We start from the raw sequence: 10008 nt of genomic DNA, 5'->3' as shown, positions 1-10008 counted from the left end.
CTCTGGAGTCTGTGTCTTTTTTGCGTCGCCTAATTCCTATCAATGATTCTTCCATTTCCAGACATGATTGTGATACTTATCACATACTTGCCAAACTTGAGTCCTCGGAATTGGGGAGACATTCAAAAGGGCTGTTGGGGGGGGTGACATACATATACATATATACAAAAAACTCGGAATAAAATAAATTGGATTTCACCGGGTGTCCAAATTCAGAGGCTGCATCCACCCGAGGACCCGGCCTTTGCGGTCTAAGTGGGCTGGGTCCTCCAAAAGCCGAGTAGGCTGGAAGTGAGCTTGGTTTCCAGTTCTGCTTACAACTTTGTGTGGTGTTGCGTTGAATGGTGTTGTAAACTTGTCCACTTTGTCTTGTTGAACCAGCACTGTGTCTCCCGTGTCAACTTTTGAATACTCAGCACCCCTTCGTTCATCAGCAGAAACCTTTGATTTTCCTTTCTGTTCAGCGTCTCTGTCACGCACGTCCAACTCCGTTGCTTTTGCCTCACTGATGTTCGGTAACTTTCCTCTCATTTTGCGGTTGAACAGGAGTTCTGCTGGACTTTTGCCCGTGGTTGGATGTTCAGTGCTCCAGTCAAGTCCTTCGGCTTGTGCGATCCTGATTCTTTTCATCAATGATGCATTTTGACGTTCCACTTCTCCATGTGCTTGAGCCCATTTTGGTGTAGTTCTTATATGTTTGATTCCATTAGTTTCACAATATTCTCTGAACAACTCAGATTTGAACTGTGGGCCGTTATCAGATTTGATGGTAACTGGTAGCCCATGTCTGCTAAATATACAGTCAATAGAGTCAATGACTTTTTCAGCAGTTGTAGATGACATTACATCATACTCATAGTACCGACTGTAGTAATCTATCAGTACAATTATTGAGTGGTTCGAAGGTAGCGATCCCAGTAAGTCTACCGCCACATCTCGCCATGGTCCATCCGGTAAAAGTGTGTTTCTCAGTGGTTCAGGTGGATCTGGTCTGGCTACTATTTGACATCTGTGACAAGCTTTACAAAATTTTTCTGCAGCTTTGTCCATCCCTGGCCACCAAACCTTTGTTCTGAGATGCTGTTTGGTTCCAACAATTCCTAAATGTCCTTCATGAGCTAGTGACAGTGCTTGAGCTCTGAGGTTTTCCAGCAATACAATGCGAGTTCCCCGCAAAACTATGTAGCCGATGACACACAGTTCATTTGCAATGGGTGCATATGTTTTGCATTTTTCAAAGTGTCCATTTTCAATAGCTCTTCGCACTTCTGTTAATTCTGAGTCTGTAGCAGAGGCTTCTTCAACCTCTCTTGTTGTGAGTGCTTTTGGAGTAGCATTAACTGCAACAAATCTCACGTATTCTTCAGATTCATGCTTGTGCATCTCTTTTGACGTGGTGTCAGACAGCAGTCTTGACAGTGAATCTGCAATGTTCTGTTTTCCCGCAATGTGCACTACTTTAAAGTCATATGGTTGCAGTCTGAGAACCCATCTTTCTATGTGTGCACAAGGTTTAGATCTCTGGCTGTATATGACCTCTAATGGCTTGTGGTCTGTGATGAGGTCAAACTTCCTGCCATACACATGTGGATGTAGTCTCTCACATGCCCATACCAGTGCTAGGGCTTCTCTTTCTGTTTCAGAATATCTTCGCTCACAGTCTGTTAAACTCCGACTTACGTAGCACACTGGTACCTCTTCTCCGTTCTGTATTTGTATTAGCACTGCGCCCAAGCCTACAGGGCTCGCATCTGCTATGACTCTGGTTGGGGCTTCTTTGTCAAAATAGGCTAGGGTACCTGCTCTGGCTAACTCAGTCTTTAGTCTTTCAAATGCTTGCTTTTGTTCTTGCCCAAATGTAAACGTAGTCTCCTTTCGAGTTAAGTGTCTAAGTGGTTCAGAGAGTGTAGCAAACTGTGGTATGAACCTGCTACTGAAGCCTACCAGTCCAAGAAAGCTTCTCACCTCAGTAGCATTCTTCGGTTTTCGGGCTTCCACCACAGCTCTCACTCTTTCTTCAGTTGGGCCTTTCTGCGTCAGGAGTATTCCCATGAACACGAGTCTGTCCATGTTGAACTGACACTTCTCTGAGTTTAGTGTCAGGCCACAATCAGAGAGTCTCTTCATCACAGCATGCAGGCACTTATCATGGGTTTCCTGGTCTGGTGCGTGTATGATTACATCATCTGAAATGTTCTCAACTCCTTCAGTGCCAGCTAGTGCATTGATATTGCTCACTAGCTGACGAGACTCCAAATATTAGCCTTTTGTATCGGTAAACTCCGTTGTGCACTGCAAACGTAGTTATCTCTCTTGACTCCGGGGTAAGCTCTAGCTGATGGTATCCCCACTTGAGATCTAGTTTGGTGAAGATTGCAGAGCCGTTTAGTCCTTGCAAGATTTCATCCACAGTGGGTATGGGGTATCTTTCCCTGATTATTGCCTCATTTGCTTTTCTCATGTCTAAGCACATTCTGATATCTTTGTCACATTTCTTTGGGAGTACCACTACAGGATTTACCCAAGGTGTAGGTCCTTCTACACCAGGGGTGGGCAATTCCAGGCCTCGAGGGCCGGTGTCCTGCAGGTTTTAGATCTCACCTTGGGTCAACACACCTGAATCACATGATTAGTTCATTACCAGGACTCTGGAGAACTTCAGGACATGTTGAGGAGCTAATTTAGCCATTTAAATCAGCTGTGTTGGTTCAAGGACACATCTAAAACCTGCAGGGACACCGGCACTCGAGGCCTGGAGTTGCCCACCCCTGTTCTACACGTTCTATAATGTCCATGTCGATTAGTTCATTGATCTGTTTCTCCACTGCATCCCTCAAATGATAAGGTATGCGCCTCAGTGGCTGTGCTACTGGTTTCACATTAGGATCAATGTACAGGCTGATCTGTTTGGTGTTTAGCTTTCCTACTCTGAACACTTTTGGATACTTTTCTTTAAGAGTGTGCTTTAAATCTGTGACAGCTGCCACGTTTTCACCTATTTTCAACACTCCTAACTTTGTAGCAGTCTTTTTTCCCATGAGTGGTTCACTATTACCTCTAATCACAATAAATTCAGCCTCTTCAGTCCTGTCACCAATCTTGATTTCACATCTGAATGCACCTTTAACCGTGAGTGCCTGTGCTGAGGAATATGCATATAAATTCCTCTGCTTTTTGGGTACATATGAGTGACATTTTATCTTTTCAGCTTTGAGCTTTTCCCATATGTTTTCTCTTATCACATTACTTGTAGCCCCAGATTCAACTAGCATTTTCAACTCTATTCCCCCAACAGAAAAGGTAAGTTTCTCAGGTACATTATCATCATTTACAGTAAATGCATAATCATCTTGTTCAACAGCATTCACATTATGTTTTGTCTTTTTGTACGACACATTTTTGAAAAGTGGTCCTTACCATTACACTTGTGACATGTTTGTCCTCGTGCTGGGCATTTGGGATCTTTGCCCATGTGGTCAGTATAACCACACCTGTAACACTGTCTGTCTGTTTTATTATCATCTTTCATTTTTCCTTTTGGTCTGTTGTTCTTCTCTTTCTTTGCTGTAAAAATCCGGCTGACCGTGTCCTCTCCTTTCTTTTCCCCGGTGACGCTCATCGCCGCCATCTGCTCCTCCACGCGTTCGCAGTGTGAAGCCACCTCCAACGTGCGAGTTAGAGTTAAGCCTGGACCCTCCTCAAGCAGCTTTCTCCATACATATTCAGAAGTGCATTTACTCAGGATAGCGTCCCGCATCTGGTTATCATTGTCACCTTGAAAGTCACAGTCTTTTGCAGCTCGCCTTAAACGTGTACAAAATTGTTGCACAGTCTCACCTGGTGTTTGGGACAATTTGTGGAAAGTTTGGCGTGCGTATGCTGTATTCACTTGAGGAACAAAATAAGTGTTGAGCGCAGTCACCGCCGCGGTGTAATCCTTCGCCTCTCCCGTCTGTGGTAGAGTGGAGAAGACGTCCTGCACGTCCTGTCCGGCCAAGTGCAGTAGAAGAGCGCGTCTCCGCTGTCTGATCGCGTCAAAATAAGACCTTTCCCATCAGCAAACAACTCGAAGGATGTTAACCACTGCGTCCATCTCGGTCCGAGCATAGCTGGATCAGTGTAGCAGGTGAACAGTTGAATGCCCGACTTTTCCATGTTAGTCCAAAAGTTTTCGCTAACACCGTGCCGCCGCTGGGTCTACTTCTCACAAAAACAAATCCAGGTCCGTGTCATCCTCGTCGCCATTGTTGTGTGCCCACCTTATTACTGAATTAGGTAGAGCACTCTGAATTAAATCAGGACATACAGCATGGTCTTTCTCTTGCTTTACTGAACACTGTCGATCTGACAACTAGCCACTTAACGGGGCCTCCTTCGGACAATATATCAATACATGACAATGATGACCTGGATGACTGAGAACCTTCACAGACATATTTGCACTAAAGTTATCAGACAGTAAAACGTTAGTAAAACATAAACATTCTATAATATGACAATATTTTTCTATCCAAGCGTTTCTGTGTGAAGGGCATGAATCCAGTATGATTATCTTTGTAGCAATAATCTTTCTCAGGCACCGCCTCTTTTAGGAAGAAGTATTATTTCTATATTTTGGAATTTAAGAGAATTTGCAAGATTGCCAGCTGGATTACGACGCTTAGCCATTGGGAATCTTTCAGCACTTCTTGTCTTGCTTTTGTGCTCAGAGATCCTGATTTTTAGTTCCGATTTTGTTTACTTTTTTGTATCTGCTAGCGCACAGGGGTATTTTAACAAACTGACTATAATTGTGACTCTGGTTTTTAGATTTTCAACTTGGCAGTGCCAGTGTGTGCGTGCAAAAGAGCATCCCCGATTGTCACAGCACTAGAATGGGTACAGTTTAAACAGTTCTGTAGCTGAGGACACAGTTAATCTGTATTCTGATGCATTAAGATCATATAAATGAAGATTGCAAACACTGTTGATGTCAGCGGTTTGGCTTGTGCATTTTGGCTGTCGCCATCTTGAAACCAGATATAACAATGGACGACACAACTTTATTATCCTTTATGACTCTAACGGACTTGTTGTATTGAATGAGACTCGACACCAGTAAAGGAAGACGATAAATCAGAGGAATCGCCTCTGCTGGGAATGAGAAAGAATGCAGGTTAAAGACAGTCTCTCTGCTTTTCAGACTTATGTCCATCTTTTATATACAGTTTATGGGTAGGACATACACCAGACATGCACAAGGACCTTCAAGGACAAAAGCCTGCTGTCACACTCAGTCTGATTTGATTTTGAGTATGACTTTTGGAAATCATAACAATACACTGTACATTAAAAACGACTAATAACTTAAAGACTACATATATATATATATATATATATATGTGTGTGTGTGTATATATAAAGACTACATATATATATATATATATATATATATGTAGTCTTTAAGTAATTAGTCGTTTTTAAACCAACAACCATTACCAAGATTTGTGTATATTTCTATCCATTCTGTAACTCTGGTGTACAGTTCAGTACTGCAACTCCCCACATGAAACTGCGCACACACACACACACACACACACAGACACACACACACAGAGAGAGAGAGAGAGAGATACAATACAGGATGAGGTTAAGAAAATACAGACAAGCATCATTATTTTCCAGGGAGTCTCCATTATTTCTGGCTTGGGGTCTCTAATGGTATTTTATTGTAATTGCTATGATGTCAGAGTGTCCGTCCGCCCTATTGGCCTTCTAAAAACAATAACAAGGACAGATTGGTTCCATTCACTGGATTGTCCGGACAGAGAGAGACCCGAGTCCTGCAGCTCAAACTCTCTGAAAGCTCTTCAGCTGAAAAGGTGAGAGATCGTCTTCTGAAACATTTTTAAAATAAGGTAGGATGGGTATGCGACAATAACAAATTGAGCTTGATGTGCATGTTTTTGTTCAGATGCTTTCGCAGTCTTTACAGAGTCATTACAGAGTGAGTCCAGTGACAGTGGTCTCAGAGCTTCTGAAAGAATTAAATTTTCTGCTAACTTAATGGGGTTGTATGTATTCTTAAAAGAAACCAGTGAAACAGTTAACAGTCTGGCTACATTGAGTTAAATCCAGCTGTTTCACTAAACTTCAGGTGGGTTGCTTGAAAACGTTCAGTTTTTGTGTAAACGTCTCCTGTAGCATTAAAGACCTTTGAAAAGACACAAATGTTTATTCTGTTTCCTAAAGGGAAGACGAAGATGAGGTTTTATGCACATAAACACCAGTGTCAGGTTTCCCATCTGCAAAGATGTTTGTACTCAACACTAAGAAATGTTTTTGTGTCCAACTTTTTAGTGGCGTTACTGGCTGCAGTAGCCAGAGTAGACACTAGAGGGAGTTGTGAGTCATGCTCATTGCCACACTGCTGTAGATAAACTTCTGTTCTCATGTAAAATATTGGCAATTCATCACCTTTACTGACTATTATCAGTTGTTTTCAATATACAAGAAGAGATATACGCTGTATAGGTATATTCTTTAAGTAATTAGTGATCATATTTCTTCATTTAATATTTTTTTCTTCAATATCAATGATAGCATCTTTCCATGTATCACACCACATCACGTGTTCCTAAAGATTAAGTGAAATAATAATATGATTTATTCCACAAAGCTGCTGAACTTAACCCTCTTTATTTATTATTTGTTCCATTATACCCAGCATGCACCTCCACCGTATCGCCTTCTCCTTCTTCCTCCTGCTGGTTGCCGGGGCAGCCGTGCTGTGTGTCAACGTGACAACAGTGCTCCAGGGTTTCCGTGGATGCGCAGTGCGGGAGTTCTCCTTTGTGGCCCACAAGCCTGGCTGCAAGGGGCTGCGCATCACCACAGAGGCCTGCTGGGGGCGCTGTCACACGTGGGAGGTATCTCTCTCTCTCACACACACACACACAGACACACAGAGAAAATAAATGTCACATCAGCTACTTGTAACCTACACAGGAGTTTGTGTCTTTAACGCTGGGATACTGAAACATCCAATAAAAGAGTCATCTCCTATTAGTGCACTAATAAGATGTCGATACTACAAATTTTGGTATTGATCCTCACTGTGATTTTCATTTTACACAGTAATGACACACCTTTCAGCTTTTTATGTATTTTGAAACTGGTTTTTTTGAAGACATGGGATGTAAATACGCCTGTCTCTAAAGGACTTTGGGTTATTTTCTGTTGTTTTAATGCGATATGTGATATAGGCTCTCTGACCTGTCTCTCCACATCATGTCTTTGCTATGTATGTATGGTCGGGGGGGGGGGAGTCCAATTTCACTGCAGGTGTAAAGACATTTACACCTGCATTTTTCATAGTGCATATCTGAGGTACATTATTTTACTTCCATAAACAAAATAAGTAAATAAGATTTCACATAATACCGTGGGCTATATACTGAAGGTAGCAGATAGAAACATCGTGCTAGAAACAATCTTTTAAAAAACAACAACTTCATTTGCAAACAAAACAGCAAAACATCTTAGAAGAGACATATCCAGGACGAGGACATAGACGACTCAGACGATACAATAATCGAAACATGGGGGATATACGAGCATATAATGTGCAGGGAAGAAGTGCTTTTAACCAAAACTGGTATCAAACTATCAATATTTGGATTGAACTTCCCACCTACATGTCCTAGGACTTGTACCAAACTATAACAAAGCTGATGATCTGTTATTGTCTTGTTAGCTTTCTGGTAACTTTTTTTTTATAAGAAATGCTCAGATCCCAGTCAGGGGATACCAATCTTTCGCTGTACTTCTGAAAACTTGACATGTTAATGCTGTACATCTGGGTAACTTTAGACAACAACAACTTGCAGTCTCTGTGTTTTTCAGACTGATTTTTTATGTCAACTATTACTACATAAAATTTGAAGTTTGTTTTTAAACTACCAAAAAAACCACCAAAATTTATGTTTCTTTGTTCAACTTCTTAAAAGCTTTTAATTCATGTGAGAGTCACTGAAGTTTGTTTCCTCCAATCGCAACCTGTGATTCACCTCTGTGTGTGTGTGTGTGAACCCTGCAGAAACCTGTACCAGAACCCCCCTACATCCACCGTCACCACCGTGTGTGCACGTACAACCGCAGTCGCCACATGACCGCCCGGCTGCCCGGCTGCCAGCCTGACGTCTCCCCTTTCTACCACTATCCCGTGGCTCTGGAGTGCCACTGCGATGTGTGCTCCACACAGGACACAGAGTGTGAGACCTTCTGACAGACAAGGCTCTCCTCTCCCTAAACGCTTCCATTAACAGTGTGATGGCGGAGTCTGAACTGAAAAAAGATAAAAACATGTGATTAAAACTTTAAGTTGGTGGTGATAGCGCTTAGAAAGATATAACAGCAGGATGTTTATACTGAAAAACAAAAAAAGTCCAGGAAGATGGATATTTCATGACTTTGTCAACTAACAATAATGTGCATCTATTTTGCATCTGCTGTAAAAAATCAAGTAATGTCATACTCATAATGTTCACAATACTCGGTTTCTCATTATATAGACTGCACAAAAATTAACATTGAATGCATTTTGTAATGTAACAGTTTTCCTGTCCTTGTGTACCAAGTTATACAGAAATTGGATACAACTAATATGTTTGGGAATACTCACAAATAAAATAAAATAAAATTCCAGCCCGCAGTTTTCCTACTTTTACATCAATGCCTGAAAAAAAACCCCAAACAGGTAATATGCAGTGCACTGTTTCCAAGAGCTCTTCGTCTTCTGCAGGGTGGAATTACCTTTCTTATAACTCAATTTTTAATACAACAAATATGAACATTACAGTAAATGTGCCATTTTTTTAAAGTTAAAAAAACAATGAGTCAGCATGTAATACTTAAAGGTATTAGGAAAAACACACTATAAGCAAGCAAAAACTATGGGACGCAGTTACCTGTACCATAAAACAGGCTTCAAACACATTAAAGATGACATGGGTGAAAATAAAAGGGAAAGCTAATGCAAGGGAGGTGAGGGCTGTTAACTCGCTATTGATCATATGAGTCATCACATTAAAGAAATGGATGGGTCATTACCATCACTGGGGTTAGCAGGTGAAACCTCCGTGGGACCCTCAAAACCGGCACCAAAGGAGACAGCCCTCGTTACAGGAGACGCAAAACATCTTCAGAAACCTAAAGAGGTCCATTTGCCTTCTTTTCAAGCTCTCAGATTCCTGGACGTGGCATCTGCTTGTCTGCCATCAGAGACATGACAGCAGTGCACATGAAAGGAAATGGTAACAATTACAATGTATTTACTGAGTAACGCTCCAGATGTGGGCAGATTTGTATTAATTCCAAAGGCAGGCTGGTCAAAGGCTTTCTACCCATCAGTGTGTGAAGTGGCCCAATAGAGCACTTTGCTTACCATGATGCACTGTTTCTTCTTCACTCACCTTTATTCGCTTTCTGTGTGGTTATACACAACTCCACGTGTAATTTCTTCTTCTTTTGTCCCGTCTTCCTCCCTTCATCTCCAACCAGTCTCGGCAGATGGTTGCCTCTCCATGATCCTGGTTCTGCTCCTTCCTGTTAAAAGGGAGTTTTTCCTCCACGCTGTCACCAAGTGCTTGCTCATAGGGCGACGTTTGATTGCTGGGATTTTGTCTGTACTAATGTGATGTCTTTACCTTACAATAATACGAATGAAGAGTTATAAGCTGCATTCGTAATCTGTACTGGCACATACCACAGGCACATGCTAAATGCATGCTAAGTCGCAGACTAATAAAATGGTAGAATTACTTCTTCTTCTACTTGGACCGGCTCCACCTCATAGCAAGCCAGATTATTAGTCAAATATTTCAATTAAAACAAGGCAGGAAGGCACCAGCAGCACAAACACAGAGTTCCAGTTCAGTACCTTCAATTACTCCTTAGTAATCAAGCAATCCCCTCACTCCACTCCAAGCCTTCACAATGTCCGAGTGCATGAACCAAGTTGAGTTGATA

The 10008-nt window shown here is 41.8% G+C and overlaps 1 protein-coding gene across 1 annotated transcript; it reads left to right on the top strand.

Moving 5' to 3' along the window:
• Positions 1–5567: 5567 nt before the first annotated feature.
• Positions 5568–8680, top strand: LOC146391466 (glycoprotein hormone beta-5-like). The gene is made up of 3 exons (XM_084918674.1): positions 5568–5861; positions 6707–6908; positions 8078–8680. Exons 1-3 carry the CDS (start codon positions 5698–5700, stop codon positions 8264–8266), a joined length of 555 nt encoding a protein of 184 aa, XP_084774800.1. The 5' UTR covers positions 5568–5697; the 3' UTR covers positions 8267–8680.
• The last annotated feature ends 1328 nt before the right edge of the window (positions 8681–10008 follow it).

The sequence above is a fragment of the Perissodus microlepis genome, chromosome 3 (genome assembly GCF_051167445.1).
Source record: "Perissodus microlepis isolate ML-2025 ecotype Zambia chromosome 3, ASM5116744v1, whole genome shotgun sequence".
Lineage (NCBI taxonomy): Eukaryota > Metazoa > Chordata > Actinopteri > Cichliformes > Cichlidae > Perissodus > Perissodus microlepis.
Note: the sequence above shows the minus strand (reverse complement) of the source record. Positions and strands in the feature narration are given on the sequence as shown.